The sequence below is a fragment of the Patagioenas fasciata genome, chromosome W (assembly GCF_037038585.1).
Source record: "Patagioenas fasciata isolate bPatFas1 chromosome W, bPatFas1.hap1, whole genome shotgun sequence".
In the NCBI taxonomy this organism is placed as follows: domain Eukaryota; kingdom Metazoa; phylum Chordata; class Aves; order Columbiformes; family Columbidae; genus Patagioenas; species Patagioenas fasciata.
In genome coordinates, this window is record NC_092559.1 from 58,444,656 (window position 1) to 58,461,496 (window position 16,841).

Here is a 16,841-nt window from a genome sequence, read left to right on the forward strand (position 1 = left end):
GTTTTGCCATATAGAGAGGTAAGGTCAAGGGACCTGCCCAAGAGATTCAGTTTCTGGGAGTTAAATGGCATGATAGGCGTCGCCAGATCCCAATAGGGGTGATTAACAAAATAACAGCTATGTCCCCACCAACTAGCAAAAAGGAAACACAAGCCTTCTTAGGTGTTGTGGGTTTCTGGAAAATGCGTATTCCAGATGACAGCCAGATTGTGCACCTCCTCTATCAAGTGACTCGAAAGAAATGTGACTTTCAATGGGGCCCTGGGCAGCAATAAGCCTTTGAACAAATTAAACAAGAGATTATACATGCAGTAGCCCTTGGACCAGTACAGACAGGACAAGGTATTAAGAATGTGCTCTATACTGCAGCTGGGGACAATGGTCCTACCTGGAGCCTCTGGCAAAAGGCACCAGGTGAGACCTGAGGTCGACCTCTAGGATTTTGGAGTAGAGGATATAAAGGCTTGGAAGCCAATTATACTCCAACTGAAAAAGAGATACTGGCAGCATATTAAGGAGTTCGAGCTGCTTCAGAAGTGGTTGGTATTGAAGCGCAGCTCCTCCTGGCACCCGATTACCAGTACTAGGCCGGATGTTCAAGGGTAAGATTTCTTCCACACATCATGCAACTGAAGCTACATGGAATAAGTGGACTGCATTAATCACACAGCAGGCTCGAATAAGGAAACCTAATCACCCGGGGATCTTAGAAATGATCACAGACTGGCCGGAAGGCAAATATTTTGGAGTATCACCTGAAAAAGAGGAGGTGATGCGTGCTGAGGAAGGCCCACCATTTAATGAATTACCAGAGACTGAAAAGCAGTATGCCCTGTTCACTGATGGATCCTGTGGTCTTGTAGGAAAACATCGAAAGTGCAAATCTGCTGTGTGGAGTCCTACACGACGAGTCACAGAGACTGATGAGGGACGAGGTGAATCAAGCCAGTTTGCAGAGGTAAAAGCCATACAGCTGTCATTGCACATTGCTGAAAGAGAAAATTGGCCAGTACTTTATATCTATACTGAATCATGGATGGTGGCAAATGCCTTGTGGGGGTGGTTAAAGCAGTGGAAGCAAAATAACTGGCAGTACAGAGGCAAACCTATTTGGGCTGCCCCATTGTGGCAGGACATTGCTGCTCGATTAGAGAACCTGACTGTAAAAGTACGGCATGTGGATGCCCATGTGCCTAAAAGTCGAGCAACCGAGGAACATCAAAACAACCAGCAAGCAGATCAAGCTGGTAAGATTAAAGTAGCTGAGGTGGACTTGGACTGGCAGCATAAAGGTGAACTTTTTCTAGCTCGATGGGCCCATGATGTTTCAGGGCATCAAGGACGGGATGCTACATATAAATGGGCTCGGGACTGAGGGGTGGACTTAACTATGGACATTATTTCACAGGTTATCCATGACTGTGAAACATGTGCTGCAATCAAGCAGGCCAAAAGGTTAACGCCTGTGTGGTATGGGGGGCAGTGGTTGAAATATAAATATGGGGATGCCTGGCAGATTGACTGTATTATACTCCCTAGAACACACCAAGGCAAGCGCTATGTGCTTACAACGGTCGAAGCAACCACGGAATGTTTGGAAACATATCCTGTGTCTCATGCCACTTCCCAGAACACTCTTCTGGGCCTTGAAAAGCAAGTCCTGTGGTGACATGGTACTCCAGAAAGAACTGAGTCAGACAGTGGGACTCATTTTAAAAATAGTCTCATAACCAACAGGGCCAAAGAACACGTTATTGAATGGGTATATCATATCCCCTATCATGCACTAGCCTCTGGGAAGACTGAGCAATACAATGGTTTGTTAAAAACTACCCTGAAAGCAATGGGAGGTGGAACTTTTAAAAATTGGGATAAGAATTTGGCACAAGCCATCTGGTTAGTTAACACCAGGGGATCAATCAATCCAGCTGGCGCTGCTCAGTCAGAGCTTTTACATACAGTGAAAGGGGATAAAGTCCCTGTGGTGCATGGAAGGAACATGTTAGGAAAAGCTGTCTGGATTATTCCTGCTTTGGGCAAAGGCAAACCCATTCGTGGGATTGTTTTTGCTCAAGGGCCTGGATGTACTTTGTGGGTGATCACAGTATCACAGTATCACAGTATGTTTGGGATTGGAAGGGACCTCAAAAGATCATCTAGTCCAATACCCCTGCTGGAGCAGGAACGCCTAGGTGAGGTCGCACAGTAATGTGTTCAGGCAGGCCTTGAATGTCTCCAGGGAAGGAGGCAATGTAGGCCCACTGATGAATGGGGTGGGTGCTCTGGTGACAGAAGATACAGAGAAGGCAGAGTTACTGAATGCCTTCTTTGTCTCTGTCTACACTGCCAGAGGCTGTCCTGGGGAGCCCTGGTTGGCAGCACAGCCTTCTGGCGTGTCAGCCACTCCTCCCAGCTTAGTGTCATCAGCAAACTTGCTGATAGTACACTCAGTTCCCTCGTCTAAATCGTTAATGAATATATTGAATAATATTGGCCCCAGTACTGACCCCTGAGGCACTCCACTAGATACTGGCCTCCAACTAGACTCCGCACCATTGACCACCACTCTCTGGCTTCTCTCTTTAAGCCAGTTTGCAACCCACCTCACTACTCTATTGTCTAGACCACACCTCCTCAATTTAGCTGTGAGGATGCTGTGAGGGACTGTGTCAAAGGCTTTACTGAAGTCAAGGTAGACCACATCCACCGCTCTGCCATCATCCATCCACCTTGTTACATTCTCATAAAAGGCTATGAGGTTGGTCAAGCATGACTTACCCTTGGTAAAGCCATGCTGACTGCCCCTAATGACCCTGATGAAAGAAAATTTGAATTGATATTGTACTCGAATGTGGCTTAAATGTGGAATTCTGGGTTTTAGTGCTGTATTGCAACTAATGTTGTTCTGCAGAACTTTGGAAAAAATTGGGTGAAGTATGGTACTGTAAGTTAATTTGCTAATTTTGAGACCAGAAAAGAATTTAAATTGTTAAACTCTGATTCACATTGAAAAATAAAAAAACAAACAAAAAAACCAAACCAAACCAAACAAAACACACACACACACACACACACACAAAAACCCCAAAACAAAAAACAAACAAACAAAAAACCCAACCAAATCCAGAAACAAAACAAACCGTAAATGCTATGATGGATGTGAATTTGGTATTGTATGAAGTTGTACTTAAAAGTTGCTAGAATATGAACTGATTTGGATTTAGGAAAATGAAAATAATGGATTGATGTTTAATATGCTGGGTTTTGACATCTGTAAGAAGTTGCAAAAGGTAAATGGAGCTAAGGAATGTAACTATTGCTGAACTACTTGGAATTGCATATAAATTGTATTATGGTCGGAATGAAATGGGAAAACAAAAAAGCAAAATATCCCAGGCCTGTGTTATACAGTTTGAATATAAATTTCAGGCCTGTGTCAAGCTGCAAGATAAACTCAGCTTATTGTAACCAAGGAGTTTGCCAGAGCCTCCCACTTCGTACCATCGATTATGCCACCTGCGTGGCCATGGCTATATCTAAACTGTAGCAAGAAGAGAAAAAAAAAAAAAGAAAGAAAAACCTGGTTACCCGCTGCTAAGCAGAGAAAGGAGGGCTTTATTCCCCCTGCTCTGTCTTTTTTTTCCTGAAGTGTTGTCATCCATCCTTGTTGTGGCACTGTGTTGCTTCTCAGCTTTGAAGAAGGGGTTGTTGGTGCTGTTTCTTTTTGCTTCAGTCTTGTTTCTTAGGTTCTGACACATGTGGGGAGAGAGCTCATCATTTTACCTCCTTACTGAAGTCAGTCTTTTCACACTGCTCAGCTTTGGGAAGTCAGAGTGCTCAGTGTTGCTCTGGATCAGACTGGTACTAATTTGGGTGTGGAGTGGAGCCAGGCTGGTTTGATGTGGAGTTTGAACTGATTTGTTTTCATGCTGTGCTGGAGGTCTTGCCATCTCAGATGGGGGCGAGAGGGAAGTTTTATTCCCCCCCCACCCCCCTGCCCCAGCAATGTTACTGCTAGAGAACTGTAATACTGCATGAAGGAGTCTGAGGGTGAAATTTAAAGGCATCGCCAGTGGATCCATAGCTCTAATGAAGCTGGGAAATTAAACCACATTTTTTTTTTTTTTTAATAGACTTATTCTGCGGTAACTAGTTGTGAAAGACTTCTTAGTAAATTCACCGTGCTAGTTTTTGAGGTCATGGGAGAGAATGGAAGAAAGGCCGTTTTTTGAGACCAATGTAATGCCAAATTTGGAACAAAAAGTTTTTACCGATTAATTCTTGTATTTGCCAGAAAGCCCTATACCTCTCTTGGGTCAACATTTGTTAAGTAAATTGTAAGCTCAAATAATGTTTTCTGAGAATTCTGTTTAGTTGCATCTCCTACAAGAACTGCTTGGATGGTGCAGATCTGCTTGCTTCAAGTGAGGAATCTCCAAGGAAATTTTGAATGCTGTATTTCCACTGGTATTAACAGCCAATGTTTCAATAAAGCAAATGCTACACTGATAGAACTGAAACAGGACTTCGATCCGGGAAGGGAAAACAATATCCAATAAATATGACAACTAAAATGGACTTAGAGACTTTGATGAATAAATTTATGACAACCTTACAGGCTGACTGCATTCGATTGGACTTGCAGATTTGTCTGTTTATAGCTACAACATCTAAACAACCTGTAGCTATTGTGAGACAGTATGATGAGAATGCTAACAGACTGATATACTGATTGTTACTCTAATCAAGAAATGCAGGGAACGAATTTAAGTCTTAATAGGCCATGATCCTTTTGTCATATATGTACCATTTGTGAAATTTAATTTTGATTTTTTATTTGCAATCTATGTCCTTGTAAATTGCACTAGCCAATTTTAACAGCACAGCTTTTGGCATGCCTATATGTAAATTGATGCAGAACCTGCAAGTCTTTAACATCAGGTCACAGACCATACTTGTATTTGGTCTGATCCTACATACTTGCACAGTTTTTGTTGATGGTTCTGGGAAGTCTCATAAAGCTGTAGTGGTCTGGCATGAAGATAACAATTGGCATCATTCTGTAAAAATTATTGAAGATTCAACCCAATTAGCAGAACTTGGCACAGCTTTACATGACTTAGAGCTTTTTAAGGAGGACCCTCTAAATTTGATTTGTGATTCTGAGTATGTAGTCAAGGTCCAACGCATGTATCTGATTCTGGACTGTATTTTTTTTGTTTGTTTGTTTTAAACAAAAAGGGGGGAGAAGTAGGGAAAACACCACAAAACCAATTGTCAAAAGCATTGTATGTGATGAATCACTTACATCTAAGTGGTGCAGCCCAAATTTGCCCTGTGATGAAACACTTTGCAAGTATGACCCAAAAACATGCTAAATCAGAAAGAACCTGTGTTAGTTACGGTCAAATCACTAGTTAATGGTCAATGGAAAAGGCCACATCAATTGATAACCTGGGGGAGAGGCTATGCTTGTGTTTTTACAGATCAAGGGCTGCAATGGTTGCCAGCACAAAATGTGAAACCTGTCTCATCTTCCTGACAATGATTGCTACAGCTACTGCGTTTTGGATGCCTGCACAGACAAAGACTAACATATGGATTACTTTAGCCAACATGACTGACCAGGACTCTATATGCCTGGCTATGGCATCTCCGGAAAACCCGTTCCACACATGCTTGGTTGGCATCCCCCTTGATAACTACAGCAGCATCACACGACTGTTTCAAAATAGCAGTTGGTGCAAAGGCATTGCAACGAACTGTAATGATACGAACACGGCACTTTGGATTAATTGCGTCTTGGAAGCAGATATTGAACCACAGGAACTGGAATTGCTGGCATGTATGCCCATGGATGCTTGTATCCAGCTGGTTTGTGAAAAGTGTCAGAACAATATACAAGAACATGAATGGATAAAACTGCAAAATGTTAATGCTATCCTGTGTGAATATAGAAATGTAACTCGATGGTGTAATGCCTCACAGAAGAGTCCAAGGGGTGTTGTTGATAATGTGGGACAGCGACCCCAACACCTTCTGCATGGTGTATTCTTGATCTGTGGAGACAGAGCCTGGCCGGGAATTCCTTCTAATGCTGTTGGAGGACTGTATAGTTTGGGATGATTGACTCTCTTAACACCCAATATATCTATGATAATAGATCACAGAAGAGCAAGGCGGGAAAAACGCTTTTTGCATGTATATGAGTTAAAATGTGATGATAATGTAGATTTTTGGGGATCAGGGTTAAGAGTTTTAGGATCTCTTGTACCTGGTGTTGGCACAGCTAAAGCTTTAAATACTTTAGAAAAATTAGAATGCTGGCTAGTTAAGCAAACTAACAGAACTTCTAAGGCTTTAAGTGGTCTTTTGTTAGATGTAGATTCTGTAAGACATGCTACACTGCAGAATAGAACCGCAATAGACTTTTTGTTATTAGCTCAAAAACATGGGTATGAAGATTTTGATGGGATTCGTTAAATAAATTGTTTAGTGGTTGGGGACTTTGAGGGTTGTTATCAGTAGAGAAAACAGCACTGATTTTCTTGATGATTGCTGTGGTTGTGTTACTAATGATTTCTCTGCTGCAAAGGGCCCTGGTAAAACTGTGAGCCCTTCAAATAAGTAATATTTCAGAAATGTAGTATTTCCTCTGTCGCAGTTGAGATGGACAAACAACATAAAGCCAAATTCTTCCAGGATGAAAGTAGTAGATGCCACTTATTGCTACAAGTGCATTTTTATACAGTTCTACCAAGTCATGTGTCTCTTCACTATTGGTTACAAGTTACAGCAGTCACATCTCATTGGCTAATTTTGCTATCATCCATGTTACTCTTCTACTCCCTTCTCTCTCACGGCTACAACTTAATATCTCCGGATACTCCTTTACTCCCATCCTTCTCAAGGATAAACCTTAATATCGTCAAGGCTGATCTCTATTCCCATACTCTCTCTCAGGGAATCCACAGAACGACCGTAGTTTCCCACAGTTCCCCCTTTTTGTATTTGTGCTAAAAAAGTTGCCTTCATTGTCTGCTGCAGGGCCCTTTGCAGCAGAGAAATCATGCATGGCAACATTAGTAACACAGTCACAACAATCATCAGAACAATCAGTCCCATTTTCACTACTGATAACAACCACCCTGAAATCCCCCAGCTACTAAACAATTTATTTAACCAATCCCATCCATCATCAACTTGTAACTTTTGTACTCCCTCTTTCAATAATTGTATACTTTTATGAATTGACTCAGAGTGATCTCACAGGTTCATACAGCACATACCATCCAAATCTGCTCACCCGTGTCCTTGAGCTAATAACAAAAAGTCTATTTGGGCTCTATTCTGCAGTGAAGCATGTCTTACAGAATCTACATCTAACAAAAGCCCACTTAAAGCCTTAGAAGTTCTGTTAGTTTGCTTAGTTAGCCAACATCCTAATTTTTCTAAAGTATTTAAAGCTTTAGCTGTGCCAACACCAGGTACAAGAGATCCTAAAACTCTTAATCCCGATCCCCAAAGATCTACATTATCATCACATTTTGACTGATATGCATCCAAAAAGCATTTTTCCCGTGTTGCTCTTCTGTGATCTACTATCATGGATACACTGGGCATTAAGACAGTTAATCGTCCCAAACTACACGGTTCTCCAACAGCATTAGAAGGAATTCCTGGCCAGTCATGTTGTCTAAAGTAATCCACATGTTAGTCTTTGTCTGTGCAGGCATTCAAGATGCAGTAGTTGCAGCAGTCATCATTAGGGAGGCAACACAGGTTTCACATTTCGCGCAGGCAACCATTGCGGTCCTTGATCTGTAGAGACACAAGCATAGCCTCTCCCCCAGGGTAATTCATGTGAACCCGTCCATTGTCCTGTGCGCAAATCCCGCACCAACACTTTTGCCCCTGGACCCACCCTTTCTTGAGCCACTAAAGAAGAAAAATGACGTAGAATGGGTGGCATCTGGGCATCATCAGAAACCTGTAAAAAGTTTAAAACATATGTGGCTTTAGCCAAGGTGGCTCACCCAACATTCCTCCTTTTTGTTTTTGAAGAAAATACTTGAGTGTTCCATGAGAACGTTCCACAATGCCTTGCCCTGTGGGAGAGTGAGGAATACCTGTAACATGAGATACCCCCCAAAGCTGTAGAAATGAAGCAACTTTCTGGGATACATATGCTGAGCCACTGTCTGTTTTTACCTGTTGCGGAACGCCCAAGAAGGAAAACGCACGCTGCCAATGACGTATTACATCTCGTGCAGATTCTGCAGTGTGAGCAGTAGCAACAAGAGAAGAAGAGAAGGTGTCTATAGAGACATGAACATACTTCAAGTGCCCAAATTCAGGTACATGTGTAACATCGGTTTGCCAGATTTGCAAGGCTCGAAGGCCACGGGGATTGGTGCCATAATAAGTAGGAATATGCTGACCTTGACAATCAGGGCATGCGGCAACAATGGTACGTACCTCAGAATTTGAGATGCCAAATTGTCGTCTCAAAGCACGGTAACCTTGATGATAGAAATGATGTGAGGCTATTGCCTGTTGCTTAACATCTGGAACAGGTTCTAAAGTCACCACTGAAACTAGAGAATCTGCTTTTGCATTTCCTTCTATTATGAAACCTGGCAATGTAGTATGACTTTTAACATGCATGACATAATATTCATGGTAACACTTCTGAATTTCAAGCCATAACAGTTTTAAAATACCAAATAGCTTTTCATTAGACACGTGTCCCGATACAGCTTTATCCAACCGTTGTACAAGCCCGGCCACATAAGCAGAGTCTGTCACAATATTCACAGGGCCAGGAAAGGCCTGAAACGCCATGGTCATTGCTCTAAGTTCAACCACTTGTGGTGATCCTTCCTGATATTCTACTTGATGTTGCCATTGTGGCCCATCCTTCCAAACAATGGCTGCCTTGCCTGTCCTTCCTGATCCGTCTGTAAACACTGTAGGTCCACTTACTGGGCTCGACTGATTCAATTGCTTCTGACCAAATCTTACCTGACTGCCTAATTTAACCACTGGATGTGAGGGCAAATGATAACTGATTTGATCCGTATAATTCGTCATAGCTGCTTGTAGTGCAGAACTATTAGCCATGCACCATTCAAAATAATGACTTTGCACAGGAAGCACGATCATTTCTGGGTCTCTTGCTATTAATTCCATGCAATGTGATCTGATTTTAATAATCACCTGAGGCACCAGTTCAAAAAGACCTGGGGCTGTCTTTTTTGACTTGGCTGGCAAAAAGACCCACTCTAAAATATGAAAAGTATCTCCCCACTTCTCTTGCCATTGTGCGATCATGGCAAAAGGAATGCATTGATCAATCAAAACAATTGCTTGTGCAGGCACTGTCAAATCAATTCTCCATACATGTTTACTACTGATTGCTTGTTCAATTTCCGCAGTTACCTCCTGTGCTTCCATTGTCAAAGTGCGAGGGGCGGAAATATTAGTGTCTCCTCGCAATAGGTCGAACAATGGCTGCAACTGAGAAGAGGGTATTCCTACATAAGGCCTCACCCAATTGATCATTCCTGCCAATTTTTGCACGTCATTCAGTGTTTTTATTTTCACTTGCAACTTTATAGGTTGTGGTGTCACCATCTGATCCAAAACTTTCCTGCCCAAATAAATTGATCGCTGTTGTTGTTGCACCTTCTCAGGTGCAACAACCAGCCCATATTGATTGAATGACTCACATGCCTTATTTTCCATTTCACCTAATTCTTGTGGCTTGCTGCGGCCAACAAGATGTCATCCATATAATGATAGCAATACCCTGATGGAAACAAAGTACGTACCAGACTCAGAGCTTTTGCCACATACCACTGACATATGGTAGGTGAATTTTTCATTCCTTGTGGCAGCACTTTCCAATGATACCTTTTTGCTGGCTCTCCATTATTTACAGATGGAACAGTAAAGGCAAACTTTTCCATGTCTTGTTCTGCTAAAGGAATAGTAAAGAAACAATCCTTCATATCTATTACAGCAATTTCCCATTGCATAGGAATCATTGTAGGAGAAGGTAAACCTGGTTGCAAAGCTCCCATAGTTGCCATAACCCCATTAAACTTTCCTAAGTCATGTAGTAATCTCCATTTTCCATATTTCTTTTTGATAGCAAACACAGGAGTATTCCAAGGGCTATGTGAGATCTCTGTGCATTCCACAGCTAGCTGTTCCGTCACAAGAGATTGCAGGGCTGTAAGTTTTTCCTGAGCAAGGGGCTACTGATTGACCCATACTGGTCTTTCAGTTAACCATCTTAGTGCTAAAGTGGGCCAAGAAACACCCTGCATCACAGTGACCCCTGCGAAAAATCCGTAGTTATCCGTACTCCCCACTGCCCTAAGCAATCCCTCCCCCACAAGTTCAATGGGGCCGAGGTCACATAAAGTCTCACAGTAGCCCTTTCATTTTCAGGATTAGCAGTCACTATCGGTTTAGCTGACATCAAACTGTTTGCGACTCCACCCAGTCCCATCACCCCCACAGCATTTGAAACCAAGGGCCAAGAAGGAGGCCAGTCTTGTTGCGAAATTATAGTGACATCTGCTCCTGTATTGAGCAGTCCAGTAAGCTTCACCTGGCTGTGGACAAAAGCATTCATTATGAGTGTACAAACCATTTGTGGCCATTTTTCTGACACTGTTTGAGACCAAAAAACAAGTGGCCTTCCAGTTGAACCAAATCCACTGTCCCCACGAAGAACTTGCTCAGTCCTAGGAACAGAACTCAAAAAAGGCACAAGTTGAGCTAAACGTGTTCCTTTTTGTATTGTCACAGGTGGGGTCACCATGGAAACCAAGGCACTAATTTGTCCTGTATAGTCCACATCAATAACCCCCACGTGTACCATTAATCCTTGCAGGGTACTACTTGATCGTCCTATTAACAAAGCACTCAGTCCCCTGCCAATTGGTCCCCAAACATTCAGGAGCACTTTATGCACCTCTTGAGCTGTTATAGTTACTGTGTGGGTGGTGGATACATCCATCCCGGCTGCTCCGCTTGTTTTTCCTGATAGTCTCTCACAGAGGGCTGCCTGTGCACTGATCCCAGAAACAGGCTGCCAGGGTTGCAAGGCGTTGCTCAATGAGGCATTTATGTCTGCACGTGCCCCTTTGCGCTCTTCTTGTCATTTCCCTGCTGAAGTGGCTATCTGTTAGAATGATACTTAGAATGACACTGCCTAGAAAAATGTCCCTTTTTTCCACATTTGAAGCAAATTACTGAGACTGTATCATAGCCAGGTCTGCTTGCAGCTTTTGAAACCTGTTTGTTTTTACATGGACAGACAAGTCTTACATGACCATCCCGACCACATTCATAGCACTTTTGAGCTTGTATTCTTGCTATTGCCATAGCAGCAGCAAGTGCAGTCATTTTACGTTCTACTGAACTGACCTTGGCACAAGCAGTAATCATTGCTTCTAAAGTTGGATTCCCTGGCAAAGTTTCAATCAGTTTCTGGCAATCTGCATTAGCATTATCGCGAGCTAGCTGTTTTACCAACAGTCTCCAAAGGTGCACATCAAACACCGGACGTTTGACAGCCGCTTTGTTTAGGTTCCGCCAACTCCGCTGTTCTAATTAGAGCCTCCATCCCTATGGCCTTCACTTGTTCAAGCACCAGAGGGGGCCATTGCTCTTGAAGTTGCGGATTATTATACTGTCCCAAGCCCAGCAATACATCCACACCACTAACAGAATGGGGATCAGTGTCTGGGTATTGTATGTTTATCACTGCTTGTGCCTCAGCCCTTTGTTGCCAAATACTCCGAAACACCGTGAGCTGTACAGGTTGAAAAATAATCTGAGCTAACTGAGAAATATCATAGGGAGTCATAGTTTCCATGGATAACAAACGTAACAGCTGCATAACTGCAGGGGAATTAGGGCCGTACTGGGCAGTGGCTTTTTGCAAATCTTGAATTACTTTCCAGGAATAAGGAACGTGCTCATGGGGCTCCCCCCCGCAGGATTATGATATACTACAGGAAACGCCAGCAGATTCAACAAGTGGCAGCTCAGTAACAGGGGAAGGAACTGATGTATTTTCCGATAGATCCCAGTCCCGTATTTCCATAGCTTTAGCCATCACCTTTTTCCAAAAATGTACAGGGTCCCGCGGTCTAACTGTAGTCAAAGCTGGAGGTAAATCCCAGCTTTTTGGAAAGTTCGGTCTGTGCTCTGAAGCTCCACCCCCACCCTCAGGAATTTGCTCTGCAGCAGTGTGGGAAGGGGGAGGGGGCAGGTTGGAGGGACCCGAATTTATGGGAATTACGTTCTTGGCCTCGCTCTGGCTCACCACAGGACAATCCTCCTCATCTGAATCCCTAGGCAAGGGGGAATAGGAAAAAAAAGTCCACTTTTTCCTTCCGTTTCTGATAGCGGTGGGGCAGAAGGTTGAACTGTGATTAATGACGGTGGCGCAGACAACAGAACCGCAATTGATGACGGTGGAGAAGACAGTTGAACCGCAATTAATGGCGGTGGCGCAGACAATGGAACCACGATTGATGACAGTGGAGCAGATGGTTGAACAGCGATTGATGATGACGGAGCAGTTGGTTGAACGCACTGCTCTGACCGGTGCTACAGGGGCTCCTCCAGAGATCGTATATAACCCAACACTGCTTTTTCAAGTGAGTCTTTCATGGCTTTTATCTGATCTCTGGGCCACACATACGTATACGACTCTTTCATAATTTTTGCCTGATCTCGGGGCTGCACATATGTACGCTCCTCATGTATTCCTTTTAACTTTCCAAGAGAGTACCACGGACCCTTATCCATATCATCAGATAACACAGACTTGGGTGGTGTTGACGAATCTTTAGTAACAGGGGGGCTCGGAATAGTACATAATCTTGCCTTTTCCTCCAAATCTGGCCCAGGAGAGCCAGGAAGACCATCCCCCTCCGCCACCTCTGCCTGATCCTGTTGCTCTTTTAACTCTTTCAAAGTCTCTAATAACAAGTGCCACATTGTTAACAGTTCAGTTGCTTCTTTGGACCCTTGGGTAGCATTATCAAACAGTTTATTTCCCAAGTCCATCCATTGTGACACACTAAATGCTGTCACTGTATTAACCTCTAAACCTTGCATCTTGCCCCATAGTAACATTTTTCTTAAAGTCAGTTCTGGAAGGCTAACACCCCACTTCTTCAGAAGCAATTTCCATGTAGATAATATAACACCCTCTTCTTTAGATAAATACCCCCCCATGTTCCCGGTAGCTCACCTACTCTTGCCGTGGTGTCTTTTCAAGGATACGGATCTTCGGCAGCTCCCTCCTGCTGCTCTATCAGCTGTACCGGGCTCCGTCTCCACAGCTCGTCTTCGGCTGTCACAGCTTCACCGCTGTCTCTTCTTCATGCGAGATCCTTCTTCATGCAGGATCACATCAGGGTCACCAGATGTCGTGGTTGAGACAGACAAACGACATAGACCAAGTTCTTCCAGGGTGAAAGTAGTAGATGCCATTTATTGCTACGAGTGCATTTTTGTACAGTTCTACCAATTTGTGTGTCTCTTCACTATTGGTTGCAAGTTACAGCAGTAACATCTCATTGGCTAATTTTGCTGTCATCCATGTTACTCTTCTACTCCCTTCTCTGTCATGGGTACATCCCTTCTCTCTCACAGCTACAACTTAATATCTCCGAATACTCCTTTACTCCCATCCTTCTCAAGGGTAAACCTTAATATCTTCAAGGCTATTCTCTATTCCCATACTCCCTGTAAAGGATTCCACAGACCTGCTGTAGTTTCCCACAGCTGCAGTCTGATGCTTGTTGTAAAGCATCAGTTTAGTTGTTCTTGAATGTTTATGCGGTAATACTCAAGGATTTAATTTTTTTGGGGGGGGGGCGGAGGAAGTTGTTTTGCGTTTTGTTTGTTTCTAAGGAAAGAAGCAATTTTCTAAAAGATGAGCCCAGTAGTTTTATTTTCCTCAAACTATTGCATGGAAGATTCTCAACCTACTACAACCCTTAACTGTTAAGAGTTAAGCAGCCTTCCACTTCTCTATGCATAGTTTTTTAAGAACAACCCATATCTTGTTTGTAGCAGTAGCACTGGATCCTAGGACCACAGGCACATTCGTCAATTGCACCGATATGTAGTTATTATCTATGAGAGGCCAAGCACCTTCCACTTTGCATGTCTGGAAGTGATCCTTAAAAGTTCTCAGATGAGGATCACCAAACAAGCCACAAAATAGGTAAGTAGGAGGAGAAATCTGTTCCCCTCCTGGATGTTCTCTGGCTCCTGTATGGCCGCTGTAATTGCAGGGGTCATGAGTCACTTCAGGGTGGGTAGAGGATATGGGTCCATCCTTGAAACAGTTTTGATGACTCATAAGGTCACCAATTCCAAGCACTGCAAAATGGTAGACTAGATTTCCATGATATACCTTGGAATTTCTATAGGTACAAGCAGCATATGCCTGCAGGGCCTTGCAAAACACCAGATCAAAGCCATCAAGAGCAGAGTTTAGATGTGAAGTTAATGACACTAAATCCATGGTGCACTTCTGGATTTGACAAGGTGTTTGAAACTGGCAGTCAGCTAAGCACAAAATAGAAGGCAGAGAGAAATCAAGAAGCAAACTTCTTAGATTGCAATATCCCCTTCCACATCCACAAGTGATACAGAAAACATCTTAAAGAACTTACAGTGCTCTCCCATTGGGAAGAGCATTCTGTAGGAGATAAAAAGGGGTTGAAGAGGTGTGTGGGGCAGGGCAGGTGGAAGATAGCAATATACCCCATCTCTCTCAAAGGCTTAGATAACTCAAGCATGACTTGAATTTCATCTAGACATAATAGCAAGTAATAGCTTAAGAGGATTTACTCATAGAAAAGAAGTGCTGGACTCATAGTTGGCAAGTGATAAGCAAAGAATTGCATCATCTTGTTAAGTTAAATCACTTAATAAGCAAGTCTTCATTTAGTCTTTCAGTGATTTACATGACAAGTTACTGAACTTTTAATCAGAATCCTGTTCCTGAGAAGGATGTCTTTAAGAAGTTAAGTGATACAGGTTTAGACAGAAACAAACTGAACGAAGCAGAAATCCATTTTTCTTCTTCGAGAATGAAGAGGTGGGGGGAAGGGGTGGGGGAAAAAAGCGGGGGTGGGGGGGAGGGACAGATGAAAGACAGACACAGGATGGGACAGGCCATAAACTGTATTTACTTTACTTCCCTGGCACTGCAATAGCTAAAGCTTCACTGCTTCCTTTCTGGAATTAAACAGTGAGAAATCCCACAGCTCTATGAAGCTCAAGTTGCCAGCTAGGTAATCCAAACATTGCAATAGCACCTTTTACAGCATAATACAATAACAAGACAAAGGGCAAAAAAACCATCTCTCCCCATCAAAACCTGAAGTACTTATCAGAGATACATAAACAGGTATGCAGTTCAGGTTACATTTAAACACACAAAAAAAACCCCAAGACAAAAAAACCCCCACCCACACCAAACAGTTGGACCTTTTCTGGTCACCTCATTTCTGCAAAGAAAACATAATTACCATCCCAGCAAGCAAACTAGGATTTTTACAGCTCTCTCTTCCACAGCTCTCACTGTTACAACCTGAAATCCTTCCAGATTCTCATAGCAGTTAACACCAGTCTTAAGAGTTTAATTTTTACACAAAGCAACTCATGAGGAGTAGAAAGAAAACAAGGCTACACAATGTATTAAAGGAAACATAGATGCACACATTCCACAGCGATTAAAACTAGGACAACAGTCAAATAATAAATTGCGTTCCCTCCCATCCAAAGATCATAAGATAGCCATAACAGCAAAAGGAACTTCAAAAAGAATATTTGCAAGACTTAATAGCTGTCCAAGCAGCAAAAACTATTGACTGAAAACATGCTGCACTATTTTGTTCCTTTTATGACAAATAAAATTCACTATATACATTAATATGTAATTTCAAATGGTTAAAAACCAGATTTATAATGACACAAAAATACTTAGAAAAGCATATGGAAGTGTAAACAAAGATAAAAGATATTTTACAGTTATTCACTTCTCTCCCCTTCTCTTTACACCATTTCCCACCCTTTTCTGTGTGTATGTCCTTAAAGTAAAACAGGACTGAGTTCAGTTTAACAGTCCAATTAAAATATTCCTAAATTTCCAAGTAATGGGGGATGAAAGAGAACCAAATAGTAATGCTGGATATTTAATTTTTCAATGCAGTTGTTTTCTGCAATTCACAGTGATGAGAAGATATTAGCAATTTCTCTGCTTATCCCATAAACAACCTTCCTGGGAGTCAGGACTCACATGACTTACCCCACAAATCTGTGAATTTGGAAGGGCAACAGGTGTTTTGCCTACAATAGGTAGCTAAAGTACGTCTTGTCAAAATCCTAAGACAGAGTAGAAGCAGCCTTTAGCATACAACCAAGCATGACCATGAAGCATGAGTAAGCAATAAGTTTCTCAGTACATCTTTGCACAAGTGATAAGCAGAACAGCTTTTCTTTAAAAAAAAAAAAAAAAGAGATAAAAACTACCTGTTTTAAGGTATATAATCACAAAGTAAGAAGACCTATGCCAAGCAAACTGACATAGACTATGCCAGTTCAGAGCCTGACTTTTCAAAGCATCAATTTTTTTAAATTATGATTAAAATATCACAAATCACATATAATTTAGTAGAGGTGGACAAGGCAAGTTATCAAATAGAAAAAAAAAAATCTACCCATCCAAGACCCCTTGCAACTTTAGGAAAATTCTTTCTGCTGCTTTTAGTAGGCTTTTGGTATACAGAGAG

At 42.4% G+C, this 16,841-nt stretch overlaps 1 protein-coding gene across 1 annotated transcript; it reads right to left on the bottom strand.

The window, feature by feature from the left end:
- Positions 1 to 14,047: 14,047 nt before the first annotated feature.
- On the bottom strand, positions 14,048 to 14,742 carry LOC136114547 (repulsive guidance molecule B-like). Its single transcript, XM_065859922.1, has 2 exons — positions 14,718 to 14,742; positions 14,048 to 14,610 (listed from the first exon to the last, which is right to left on the bottom strand). The coding sequence occupies exons 1-2, from the start codon at positions 14,740 to 14,742 to the stop codon at positions 14,048 to 14,050; spliced, it is 588 nt and encodes a 195-aa protein (XP_065715994.1).
- Between the last annotated feature and the right edge of the window lie 2,099 nt (positions 14,743 to 16,841).